The sequence below is a fragment of the Sitophilus oryzae genome, unplaced genomic scaffold (genome assembly GCF_002938485.1).
Source record: "Sitophilus oryzae breed Bouriz unplaced genomic scaffold, Soryzae_2.0 scaffold_1396_pilon_pilon, whole genome shotgun sequence".
NCBI lineage: Eukaryota > Metazoa > Arthropoda > Insecta > Coleoptera > Curculionidae > Sitophilus > Sitophilus oryzae.
Window position 1 is genome coordinate 6,736,725 of NW_022146055.1, and position 14,448 is coordinate 6,751,172.

The 14,448-nt window shown below is 29.7% G+C and overlaps 1 protein-coding gene across 4 annotated transcripts in view; it reads right to left on the bottom strand.

The window, feature by feature from the left end:
• The window catches only part of LOC115875971 (fatty acyl-CoA reductase wat-like), a 32,721-nt gene continuing 18,273 nt past the window's right edge, over positions 1-14,448 (bottom strand). For 3 of the 4 annotated variants that reach the window (XM_030891585.1, XM_030891587.1, XM_030891586.1), the window contains exons 4-10: positions 12,907-13,052; positions 10,357-10,466; positions 10,097-10,289; positions 7,959-8,071; positions 7,283-7,463; positions 4,794-4,984; positions 1,672-2,068 (exon numbers count right to left, since the gene is read on the bottom strand). In XM_030891585.1, the coding sequence (XP_030747445.1) occupies positions 1,914-2,068; positions 4,794-4,984; positions 7,283-7,463; positions 7,959-8,071; positions 10,097-10,289; positions 10,357-10,466; positions 12,907-13,052 (1,089 nt within the window). In that variant the 3' untranslated portion in view covers positions 1,672-1,913. Of the gene's footprint in view, positions 119-1,671; positions 2,069-4,793; positions 4,985-7,282; positions 7,464-7,958; positions 8,072-10,096; positions 10,290-10,356; positions 10,467-12,906; positions 13,053-14,448 lie in introns of those variants that run through there. The other variant, XM_030891588.1, reaches the window with a different exon arrangement.

Consider the following 14,448-nt stretch of genomic DNA (forward strand, 5'->3'; position numbering starts at 1 on the left):
GGAGTTTCCTGAAGGATCTCTCTTCATTTTCTCCACCGCTTTAAGTTGGTCTCTCCTTAGACCTGATACGGGTCTAAGTGTGTTGTTCGGAATCTATAATAGAGGATAGAGGATATATCTAAAAAATAAAACCAAAGAACCCAGGTCAAAACAGCAGTCTCTTATAAAGTCATTTCCTTATTATATACTATGTTTTGCTATGTGAATTATTAACGTGTAACTGAAATAAAAAAAGTATTAAAATAAAATATTTAAAAAAAAACGTAAAATGAAAATTAATGCAAAACATTATCAAAGAATAATAATAATAATAAATAACGCTTTATTGTGCAAAAAGCCAAAATAGCTTCATCAACAAGGCCTTTACAAAACTAAACAAAAACACAAAAAAAATATACAATACAAATCATACAATTCAAAGAAAATTAAGTCATTAAAATTACAAATAGAACATACAGGAACATTGCAGAACACAAAAAAGGCGTATTTTAAAATTTTACAATAGGAAAATTGCAAATGGATATAATTTTAAGAGTTATAAAATATTAAATACGCGACTTTTGACATGTGTGTGAGATGATCAAAATTTTAAAATTCAAAATTGTTCATGATTAAACATCAACAAAAAAGTCGTTTACCGCATATAGGGCTCTCTCCAGTAAGTATGATTTCAGAGGAGTGGCGGATACAGAGGGGGGCCCATGGGGCTCGCCCCCCCTAAAATCTGTAAATTGTGTTAAATAGTAGGCTTTTTGTTAAAAATTGCGCCCTAAAAAGCATATTCTACATTACTTTTTATTTTGACCCCCCCTAAAATAAATTGCTGTATCCTCCCCTGTTTCAGAGGTTTGCGAAATGCGGGAAAGAATGAAAGCGATTTTATATTCAAACGCAGATGATTGTACATTTTTTTGGCATTGTACGTATTGAGCCTTTAACTAGCTCTGAGCTCGGTTGGCAGATAAAGATTGTGCTTCGCCTTCCTAATTGGATAGTTGTGAGATGGCCCTTCGGGAATAGCAGATATGTGCTTGCGGATTAAGCAAACGGATTGAAAAATGCATAAAAAAGAAGTCAATATATTGAAATTTTTAAAGAATTTCTGGCAGTGTGAGTTCTACTGTTCAGTCCCATAAATAAATATTGTAGTAATATGTGGTATTTTGTCAAAATAATAATTGCCTTTTTAACTTTATTTTTTAGGAATTATGTAACAAAAAAGAGGAAGATTAGCATCAAAAAATCTTTATTTAATGATAATTATAACAGTATAAATATTTTATTTAACAAATATCTTTATTACGTCATTACAATAGGTATAACTCATAAAGAATCTTTATTCCATTAAATTGATTTAAAATTTGATATACGAAAAACACATTAAGTACCTATACAGGGTGTCTCAGAAATAAGTGCAAGTGTTTTAACTGATAGTATATTTCGGCCTCAGAAACACGCCTATGAGGTACTTTTGTGAAAAAAAAAATTGAAAATTTGGAATTTTTAAAAAAAAAATTTGGAAATTTTTTTAGTCTTAAGTTAAAAATACATAAATTTTTGATAATATGGCTATATAAGTAGTAGATTAAATTTACACGAAAGAAAATCCAGGAAAGATCCAGTGATTCTCAAAATTTAAGCATAAAAGCATTTCTTGTTTAAATTTTCAAAGTAAAATAATTCTGTTATTTTAGACATAATTGAAAAACGGTAAAGAGAAAAAATGTTTCTTTTGACCAGATCTACCACCCCTTAAAATACTTGCACTTATTTCTGGGACGCCCTGCATAAACCAATATCACTGGATGAAAATTTCAAGTAGAAATAATTATTTAAATATTTGCTCATATGCGTTAGGCACAATCTTCTGTTACTTTAGTAAAAAAATAGACAATGAACTGTACAAAATATAGTTATAAAAATAACTTCAATATTAAAAAGATGAACTTAACAAATAAAAGCCAAAATGCTGTCAAAAGAAAATAATGGGCTATCATTAATTTGTAATATCTTCTGGTACCTTGTGGAATAGTGTCTAACGGATCTTTCAGTAAATAAACTCTAGCTCCTAAAACAAAGTAATATACTATAGAATAATTATCACAATTATTATAAATAATATATACGTTATAATAATTAATAATTATATTTATACATATACAATTCACTAAACCCCCAAAAAATACGCATTAAAGTTTTTTTTTCTAATGGAACACCCTATATATTAAATGATTTTAAGATTTCAGGAAAAAAATAAAGATGAGTTTCATTAAAGAAACATATTATATGCCTAAAATGTAAAGGTTTTTACATATTTCACATTTTGTGAAAATGAAGAATAAATTTTAAATTACAATAACATCTACCTAAATTGTAATTTACCCTATAGCCCCATATATTTAGTAAAAATAACCATTGTATGTTAAACCAAATTAAAACTTGACCCGAAAAGTTATACAGGGCGAGACAAATTAATATTGAACATTGATCACTTTTAGAAGCAAATTACTCCTTTATTTTAAATGGAACATCGAGTATATTATACCGATATGCAATGGAGAAATCATATATATCTCATATATACACACATAATCATATATATATATATATCATATATCATCATCTTCAAAAGACTATTAAGGTTCCCTACTCCTTAGAGAAAGATTTTCCTAGATATTTTCATTTTTATGATTTTGCGTCAGAAGGGTCTTTATTATTTGACAACATCTTAGGAAAATGTTTAATATCTCAAAAACCTTACATTTTAGTCATATACTTCTCTAATGAAACTCACCTTTATTATTCTTCTAGAATCCGAAAATCAATTAATATATAGGGGGTTCCATTACAAAAAAAAAACAAGTTTGATGTCTAACTTTTTTGGGGGACACCCTGTAGAAGTCTATATATTTTTATAAAATGCTTTTAATTAACCTACATATGCTCCCAAAATTTCATTTTAATATAAACTACCGTTCTCCTTGGAACATCTGCGTCGTAGGAGAGGCGCCACTCTGTATATCTACAAAATTTCTCGGTATATTTTTGAGACAATTAATTATTTTTTTGTAATATTTTATATACATATATAATAATATATTAATGAGAGTCATTATAAAAAAGACACATCTTTATTGTATAACTTTTTGGGGACACCCTATAGAACTCTCTATATTTAAAAAGAAATCTCTAAATTAACCTACATATGCTCACAAAATTTCATTTCAATATAAACTGTCGTACTCCTTGGAGCCTCCGCATCGTATGACTGAGGCCACCCTGTATATTTCAATAAAAAAATAGAAAATATATTAAAAAAAATTGTATTAATATTAAATTAATTATTAAAGTTTCAACTTTTAAAGAACTTACATCTAATATTTTTGTAGTATTATATCCAAAGACTCTATATTATTGACAAATTAAAACAAAAGAACATTAATTTTCCTGTCAAACTTCATGTTAAATCTCAATTCCAAAGCCTTCGCGGTGATCCCAAACGTATTGTATATCAGAATGTCATAACACAATACATTTCTAGGCCAACTAGTTTCTTCTTGTCACTGTCACTGTCAGATGACTTATTGCAACGTTACCATAGTTAATGGAACTTTGATTGTCGTTTTAATCAAGTCGACTTTTGTTCAGGTTTTTATTTTTATCTGTCATGAAAGTATTAAATTGTCAAAAAACGCAAGCGTTATTCATTAAATTTTGATTAATATAAATGAATGCGATAAAATCAAGAAATTCAAGCATCAAAATGGAAGTAAATTCGTATAATAGCAGAATTCTAAGATCAGAGATCAGGAATAATTTAAATTCAGGAGATTATGGTCACGTGGAGAAGCAGAGTGCCGTGATACAACCCAAAGAGCCACAAGTGAGTAAAAGTTTGTCAAAATTTGGATGGCATAGCGTAAATTCTGCCTGCCATATACCGTATATCCTAGTCGGAAATATGCAATATGTCTCTACAAGAATCGTCAACGAAAAAGTTTTTGTATGTTTCCGTGAATTTAACGTAGAAATATACAAGTGCCTTAGAGTAAATTCTTATCCACTGATTGAAGAAGAGGCTGATTTGTTTAACGAGATAAACTTCAAACATTGCGATGGTCTTTATGGAAGTATCTTGTTTATGGAAGGAAGAGATCGGAAAATACTTTTAGCAGATTTTATAGAACTGTATAATTTTTTAATTATGTGCAGTAGAGTTTTGACTTACTTAGTTCACGATACTCCCCATTTAATTTACGAAGATGTTTGTGGTTTTATACGTGTTAATTCTGAAAGTTTTGTACCTTACGTAGTTAGAAATAGCCTTAAGCTGGTACCCGCTTTCTATTTTGAAGGAGATAATTCCAAATTAAAAGGGAGATGTATAAAACCGGAAAAGTGGGAAATGACTTATTTGAGATTTTTATTTAAACTACAATGTCTAAAAGAAGAATTTCACATATTAGAAACCTGCGACATTATAAATTTTAATATCATTAAAGACTATTTTAGTCCAAACACAACGTTTACCTATATTTGGCCAAAATGTAAATGTAACTGGTTAAAACTTAGCAATAAAAAGTCTCAAATAAAATAATAATTATAATTTTCAATAAAATATAGCATAATTTATTGTTCTATTTATTATGTTTTAATGTGTATTGTATTTAATGTATTATTATTGCATTCAATTCTTTGATGTTTTGTCGTTCAGTTCATATTAAAATTGATAGTTGATAATTTTTATTTTGCAGTTTTTGTTGTTAACCTTCAAAAATAAAAAAAATACTAACCTCTGATGTAAGTATGAAAGTAAAAATCCCAATTTAGGGTTGCTATATTGAAGTCAAAATGTTCTTTATCATTCTTTTTCATTCTTTTCCATAAAGATTTGACATTTTCGTTTCTAAACTTCCACTCATTCATTGTAAAATGTGTTAAAACATTTGCAAACTTGTTAATTTTCTTGTAACTTTTCACCACCCTGCAAAAAATCAATATTAAACTTTTTGCAGATATAATTAACTTGAAGTTTCTATTTCAGTTAAATTGCGTATATTTTCTTATTAATATATTGGTTTTTATTTTTTTCTGTAAAAGCATATTTCAGGATAAAAAAAATGTGTATAATTAGGTATACGAAAAATTATTTTTTCTACGATCGTGCAAAAAGTAGCTACTTTTGCACTATCTACTGTATTAAAAATCAATTTTTTTACACTAGTGCAAAAAGTAACTAAAAACAAAAACACCTTGACATTATTGATGACGATAAAAAAAATGTGTAAAATTAGGTACCTATACGAAAAATACTTTTTTCTACGATCGTGCAAAAAGTAGCTACTTTTACACTATCTACTGTATTAAAAATCAAATTTTTTACACTAGTGCAAAAAGTAACTAAAAACAAAAGCACCTTCACATTATTGATGACGATAAAAAAAATGTGTAAAATTAGGTATACGAAAAATATTTTTTTCTACGATCGTGCAAAAAGTAGCTACTTTTACACTATCTACTGTATTAAAAATCAAATTTTTTAAACTAGTGCAAAAAGTAACTAAAAACAAAAACACCTTGACATTATTGATGACGATAAAAAAAATGTGTAAAATTAGGTATACGAAAAATATTTTTTTCTACGATCGTGCAAAAAGTAGCTACTTTTACACTATCTACTGTATTAAAAATCAAATTTTTTAAACTAGTGCAAAAAGTAACTAAAAACAAAAACACCTTGACATTATTTATGACGATAAAAAAAATGTGTAAAATTAGGTATACGAAAAATATTTTTTTCTACAATCGTGCAAAAAGTAGCTACTTTTACACTATCTACTGTATTAAAAATCAAATTTTTTACACTAGCGCAAAAAGTAACTAAAAACAAAAACACCTTGACATTATTGATGACGATAAAAAAAATGTGTAAAATTAGGTATACGAAAATATTTTTTTCTACGATCGTGCATAAAGTAGCTACTTTTACACTATCTACTGTATTAAAAATCAAATTTTTTACACTAGTGCAAAAAGTAACTAAAAACAAAAACACCTTGACATTATTGATGACGATAAAAAAATGTGTAAAATTAGGTATACGAAAAATATTTTTTTCTACGATCGTGCAAAAAGTAGCTACTTTTACACTATCTACTGTATTAAAAATCAAATTTTTTAAACTAGTGCAAAAAGTAACTAAAAACAAAAACACCTTGACATTATTGATGACGATAAAAAAAAATGTGTAAAATTAGGTATACGAAAAATATTTTTTTCTACGATCGTGCAAAAAGTAGCTACTTTTACACTATCTACTGTATTAAAAATCAAATTTTTTACAATAGCGCAAAAAGTAACTAAAAACAAAAACACCTTGACATTATTGATGACGATAAAAAAAATGTGTAAAATTAGGTATACGAAAAATATTTTTTTCTACGATCGTGCAAAAAGTAGCTACTTTTACACTATCTACTGTATTAAAAATCAAATTTTTTACACTAGTGCAAAAAGTAACTAAAAACAAAAACATCTTGAATTATTGATGACGACTTTAACTAAAGAGAAAAAATTTGTAATTTTTTGTAAAAATTTGTCAAATCCTGGAAGATACACTAAGTACCAGTACACCTCGCAGCAACATTCCGGAAAAAGGTTTTAAGTGAAGAACAAGAACCCGAGACATCCACGAGCAGAAATGAAAATAAAATTTAAAAGACTATAGGAAATGAAGTTTGTATCAATTACCTTAGTAAATTTTTCAATTACCTGAGTAAATAACTGCGACATTAAAATTAAAATGAACTCAAAAAAAATATTAAATAAAATAAAAGTGTCATTGTTAGTGGTAATATTAGTTTGTGAATTACTGTAAAAACTTTTTAATAAACATTTAAAAAAGAATTTACAATCGATCTAAAACGTTGTGTGCAACATGTGCAAAAAACATATCTGTTGCACTCAGCATAATTGCAGCTCTAGACTTCGTATCGAGCTGCAAAACTCATGCGTCGTGCAACAATTGTGTCCTTTTAGTACTAGTTCCATAAATAACTATTTTACTTTTTGTGATACAAAAACATTTAGAAAAAAATCTCAAAACTTGCCCTATAATAAATAAGTCTTCTTTTAATTTAATATATTGAATTTTTTGCTAAACTTCAAAACTTACTTTAATTTTCTGTCATAAATGGGAAAAATGGAATAACTTCTTGTAGGAGAATTTCAGTACCGAAAAAGAGCTTTAACAATAGTTTCAAAAAAATGCATGGGTACTTACGAGGTTCTTCTCCTTAAGCACATTAAAACAAAATCAATTATGTATGCCGGCAGCGTATGCAGGAAAAACACAGCGATATTGTGTTCCACGTAATTAGACCTCATCTTGAACATGTAATGCCAAACAATTTTCTCAGATGGTACTTCTCTGCTATGTTTTATGGTTAAAGACTGAACTTCATCTAAAACATACCATTAGCGAATTTTATATTATATTTTTCTTTAGTGATTAACCAATATTTAACTGGTTAAATAAAAAAAACTTAGAAAAATGTATTAGAGAACACAGAAGAATAGAAAACTGCTATAAAAAATATCTTAATATTCTTCTATATCTAATCTGTCAGTGTCAAATTATGCTAGTCATGGCCAGTCTGCATGAAAATCGGACCTAACACCATCCTTAACAATTCTTATCCACAATGACCTTCTGAATCCAAATATGACCCTCTTTTTCCCCCAACACCCTCCTTTTTGGTGCGCTCTATCTATTTTTACTGCTTTTCGATAGTTTTGTGGGATAAAAAGGTTTATTTTAGTCTCTACATTGTTATTTCTGAGTGGGTACTATAGAGATTTTAAGTGTTCTGAAAACATGAACTTTTTTATGGGGGGATGGGTTTGAAAGTAAGGGTGATTGGGTAATAAAAATTCTCAAATACATTAAACTTACTTACTCCAAGTTAGTGGATTTTCTGGAGAACTAACATAATTATAAACAGGTACATCCGAATGAAATTTACTTTCTCTGCTTTCCTTATTATGTAATTCATTATTATCGTTTAAAGTTCTAAAAATATAAATACATGATATAATTAACATAAAAGATATAAATTACAATAAACAGCAATTATTATATAGGTAGTCGGGTAGACAAATTATATAAAAAGATATAATAGAGCAACCTTCGTGTACAGTAGTTTCATTTTATTTTGTCCCGCTATTAACTGACCATAACGTTTTTGTTATTGGAGAATATTCATTGTAGGGTTTTTATAATTTTAGTCAGGTTTTATGGATTATTACCAAATATATAGAGTGGTTCGAACTGTATTCTAGAAACTTCGGCAGCATATTTTGCAGATAAAAATAAGTAAGAAAGTTCTTATAAATGTATGTTTTAAAATGATTAGTTTCGGAGATACAGAGTGTAGAAGTTTCATTTTTATTTCGATTTTTTCGAACGGTTGTTCGTAGCGATTTTTACTAAGAGACATTTTTTTACGTAAAAAGTCACTGAAATGTATATTTTTCACTCAGTAGTTTTATACAGGTACGGACGAAAAGTCATTAACCTTCAAAGCAGTTAAAATACATGTAGGCGGCACCTACAAATGGGAGTCATATTGACATCAAAATCAAATTTCTCATACAAAAAACTACCAGACACCAATTTTCATCCAAATATTGACGTTACTTCAAAAATTACTTGGAAACAATGGAAATAAAAATGAAACTTCTAGACCCTATATCTCCGAAACTAAGCATTTTAGGACATACACTTATACCAATGACTAAAGAATACAAGGACAGCATAACCGAGACCAAATTGTTACCATGGCATGTCACAAACAGTGTCGTGGCTATATGTTTTTCTTAACTTAGCTGCTTGAAGGGATCTTTATATCTTTGATAAATGTTTTGACTACGCCTATGGTGTAGATGGTGGTATCATACTAATTAATTACGAAAAAAACGAACTAAAATGTTAACAAAAGGTATAAAACTAGTATCGACGTGTAGCACATATCAAGTACATATAGTATCGGAAAAATAATTACCAAATTCAATAAGAAATCGCTAAAAAGGTGGATTGGACTGTTTATTTACATATAAAACGCAACTCCTGGCTCTTTCTTATCGTTGCGGCTTTTACACTTGAAAGCTGAATACGTCACCATTGTAATAAAGTTTATGGGAAATTAAAATAACTTTCGTTGCACATCATAATACGACCACCAGCAAACTCCATAAGACGACGCATGGTATCATTGATGACGTGCAACGAAAGTTGTTCCAATTTCACGATACAAAGTTCACTACACACAACAAATTATTAAAAATCGCTAAAATTGTCGCTGTTGACGAGGTGGTGACTCATCCGTAGGCTCCAAAATGATGGCGTCTAACGTAACAAATTCTGCTGCAGTCCGTATATGGGCGTTACATGTCCTTGTATTCTTTAGTCATTGAATTATACGAACTTTTTTACTTATTTTTATCTTAACAACGATCTTCATTTCCAAGCCTACTCTGACGCCGTTCTTTGTTTAATCATATAATATTATACTAAATTGTTGAATGATAGAAACTCCCTATTATTAACGTACTGTACCCAAAATCCGTAAATCTACGGATTAAACCATAGTTCTTGCAACACTGTTTCCAGAAACTACCCACTCTGTCGACTGAAAGCAGAACTACAGTACAGTATTCTTTATCCACTGCGCTGTAAACGACATCAGCGCGCAGTGGCGCAGAGCTAAACTAAATCTCGGACATGCAGGTTGAGTAGCGGCCTCGGTATCGCCAGACATATCGGACAAGTTTTGTGCCACGAAATCGCGACGAAGGTTGCGCATCTATATTTTCTAAGAAACGAGGAATCTTGCGACTTAATTCGCTACCTGGCCAAATATAAAGGAGAAATAAGTTTACCTATTGTCTAAATAATAAGTACTAATCTTAACTATTTCTTTATCGGAGGTCGAAGGCGTAATAGAAAAGTTATTATAAGCAAACATTTCAGAACGGATACTGCATGTTTGGTTTTGGCATCTGGCAAATGGTAAGTTTATCGCTAAGTATATTGTACCTTATGGTGGCGACATCCCACATTGCTGCTAAACAACCGTTAATAACGTAATCAGCGGGTACTAATTCTGCCTTATAATCTTTTTTACAGTGCAAACTTCTAAGTACTCCTATGGCAGCACACACTAGTGCACCAGTAGCACCATATATGTTGTCAATATAGCCCGAAACGGGTTCTCTCACTGTCGCAATAACTATTAAACAATACATTAGTTGGTTTTTATGCGTTATACTTTAAATATTATTGCATCCATTACCTACCTATGGAAGGCCTAAATAGCGCTATCGGCAGTGATTGCCCCTCTGTTTTTATGAGGTCCTCGGCAACGCATTTCGTAAAGACGTACGTGTTAGGAAAGTCTTTTATTATGCTGAAATTATTAAAATTCTTATTTAAGTTTAGGTATAGAAAATATGTATACAAAAAAACACAATAGAGATGTTTATATCACTGTTATTACAGTTAATTTAATTATTTTAAAAATAAAAAAAATGTTCTTGTACAAACACATGATATCTAATATATAGGGTGATTCACAGCGAAAATATGAATTTTTGGCACCTGTCTCCATCTATCTAAAATTCTTACAGCTTTACAATTTTGCCGCACAATTTGAGAAGTGGTAACATTTTGCTTATTTTAATGGAAAACCCGGTATATTATTACATTTCTGGAAACCTTCATACCTCATAATTTTTCTACAGTATGTCCCCGGATTGTCTTTACAAGAGGAAAAACTTTTCTAATATTGAGATTTTGAGAAAAATGAATTCTTCATAAAAATGTTTGCTTGTTAAATGGTGAATCCGGTTTTAACCAAGTTTTTCCAAATTTCCATGCCGTTTAAGAGTAAATTAAGATAAACACGAAAACGAGCATGAAAATATGGTTAAATTCTTTACTAAAAAATAAAACGCGTTTCTATGGTAATATCAATTCGACTTCATTCTTTGATAGATGGTTATTATTAATTTGCATTAATATCATATTCTTTGCTGCTGTTAAAGTATCGTATTTTCCGATAACTATCATCACTCTTTCCGTAGCATTGAACTAAATAAATGTTGTGCTTCTACATTTAAAAGAACAAAAAACATTATATTTTTTAAAATTCTATGAATAACAATCTATCAAAGAAAAAAAACGAAGTTATAGTACCATAGAAACGCGTTTTGATTTTTAAGACTTCAATTCAACATGAATTCAACATTCAATTCATGTTTTTCTTAATTTTTTTTTAAACCGTATGGAAATTTGGAAACGTATAAACGGGATTCACCATTTAACAAGCAAACATTTTTATGAAGAATTCATTTTTCTTCATTCTTCATTCAATTTCCATACGGTTTAAAAAAAAATTAAGAAAAACATGAAGATATGGTTGAATTCATGTTGAATTGAAGTCTTAAAAATCAAAACGCGTTTCTATGGTACTATAACTTCGTTTTTTTTCTTTGATAGATTGTTATTCATAGAATTTTAAAAAATATAATGTTTTTTGTTCTTTTAAATGTAGAAGCACAACATTTATTTAGTTCAATGCTACGGAAAGAGTGATGATAGTTATCGGAAAATACGATACTTTAACAGCAGCAAAGAATATGACATTAATGCAAATTAATAATAACCATCTATCAAAGAATGAAGTCGAATTGATATTACCATAGAAACGCGTTTTAATTTTTAGTAAAGAATTTAACCATATTTTCATGCTCGTTTTCTTGTTTATCTTAATTTACTCTTAAACGGCATGGAAATTTGGAAAAACTTGGTTTAAACCGGATTAACCATTTTAGAACAAGCAAAAATTTTTATGAAGAATGCATTTTTCTCAAAATGTCAATAATAAAAAAGTGTTTCCTCTTGTAAAGACAATCCGGCGACATACTGTCTAATAAAAATACAAACCTATTCCTATATGTAATAGTTTTTGAGATAAAAATAAAACATGTGTAAAATTGACAAAAGCGTAATCCTGAATAAAGCTGTACGCACACTGGTGCGATCACGGCCGCGATCACGATCTCCACGCGGCCGCGGCCAAAAGTTGCTGAAGAATACATATGAGCCGTTTCACATTGGCGCGATAGAGTTTTGGAGACCAAGCGGCCTGGCGGCGTTCTATTCTGCGGTAGCGATCAGATTCAACTTGTCGAGTTTGATCGCGTGATCGCGACCCAACTGATAGGAATTTTCCGTTATTTTGTGTGTTTTTTCTTGTTGCAATTTAGTAATGGAGTTAACAGAGCAGCTAATTAAAGCTTTAAAAATACACAAAATTTTATATGATATATCCGATCCAAGTTACAAAAATAATAGAATTAAAAATAAAAAGTTTGAGACAAAATTGGAGTTGCAATTGGATTGGACAGTACATATGTATACATTTTTATTGTTTAAGTTTAAATATTGTAGGTAAATATTTAAGAATGTTTTTTTCGGTATATATAATTCACATTTTTAATTTGTACCTAAGTATACCTACAGGATGGCGCACTACATATAGGTACGGCGGTGAACGTGAACGCGTTGGTGTGTGCCTGCCCTGATCGTGGTCGTGATCGCGGCCTTGATCGCACCAGTGTACGTGTAGCTTAAAGCATCATTAAAATCATGAATTGAACATTTTTAAAGTTGGAATTTGGATTGTAAGTTAACGAAAGTCGATATATTCGATCTGTCTAAATAAACCAATTAGATATTACACAGGGAGAGCAAAAATATTATTTATTTCCGTTTGTTATAAAGTTGCTCAAATCTTTGATATTAAATTGGCTCGAGAATTGGCATTAATAATTATTTTTTCTTACGTTTTTGTAATGTCATTTAATTGATCTTCGTCTAAGCATTCAACCAATGTTAACAGCTTTTCTCCTGTTATGGGAGCTTCATATAATACTTCATCTATTTCTTTTCTGTTACAATTGGAGAAGGCGGTCGAAACATTAAGGAAGGCCTATAATCAAAGAATAAGATATGGTTTAAAAAACAAATATAGAGTATTTTATACACATAATCGTATTGCTAACAGAAATTCAGGGGATTACTAGCGTAGAAATAAATACTATTACATCTCTAATTTACCTACTGTGTTAAACGTCACAAAGATGTTTGAGAACGTAGGTCAACTTAACATTAAATTATTATTTAGGATTCTTAATTTCAAGGTAATAACGGATCTAATATAGCAAAACAACTAAAATCAATTAAAATGTGATGTCCTTATTAAAAAACTGCAATTTACAAACATCAACTAAGACAACTTTATGTCGTCATATATTGTTTTTATTGTATATTTCTTTACTCTATACTATTTTTATCCGAATGGTTATATGCAATTTGTTGTAATAAAAACTCAACTTAATTTCTGAATAAACATACATGTATTTAAAAAATAAACATCAACATATATTTGATGGCAATTAAACTTTTAGTTACGTAATCGAGGGCACGATTTTTAAAGTAATTATTGCCAACCACGGAATATTCGGCGCCGGGCTGACTAACTGGAATTTAAATTTCCCGCTGGGGATTCAGATGGTAGCTCTGTTGTAAAAAATGTCAAGTTGTCACATTTATTTATTTATTTCCTGACATTGTCATTAGTTTTGACACTTTGGTTTTATATTACGAGTTTTTTTAAATGAATTAGGTTGTGATACTTTAAGCTTAAAAATGTTTAATAGCAGAGCTTGCAGCCGAACATTCTTCTTTTTAGGACGTCTTTTAGTGCAAAGTGTAATGATAGCTTAATAGCCGTAAACAACTCATCGCAGCTTTATTAGAATATTTTGAACGGGTAAGCGGTAGTAATTGCCCTTTATGTCCATTAAATGCTGTTAAAAAGGTGAGTTTTGTTGATGTAAATAATAACTGTTTATATACTTATAATTAATTTATTTTTGTTTCGTAAAATATTTTCATTAAAGAAAATATGTAAAAATGGGTAATGCTGTGCCGGTCAAGCGTAATCACGTGACTAAAAGTTTATTTGATATGAGCTATACCTAATAGAATATGTACCAAAATTCAATTCTCTGTTTTTTTTCTCAGGTAAGATTTCGACAGACGATGACAGAAGAAAAGCAGATGACGTCCCATACCAATCTATTTATGTTACTAAAAAAGTTTCTAATATTTTTTTAAGTTAACTATGTATGGGTTTAAATATAAATCCGTCATACGTCGTCTCTTGTTGTTTTTAACCAGTTTTATTGGTTTATTTCGAAAATGACAGATCATATTTCAATTTTATTGGTTTGACGGAACGATGAACGACAAACGGACGCCGATGCGTATGAACTCGCCTTTAGATTTTTGAGGCTTGTCAAAGTCTTGCCAAATTATAGGTT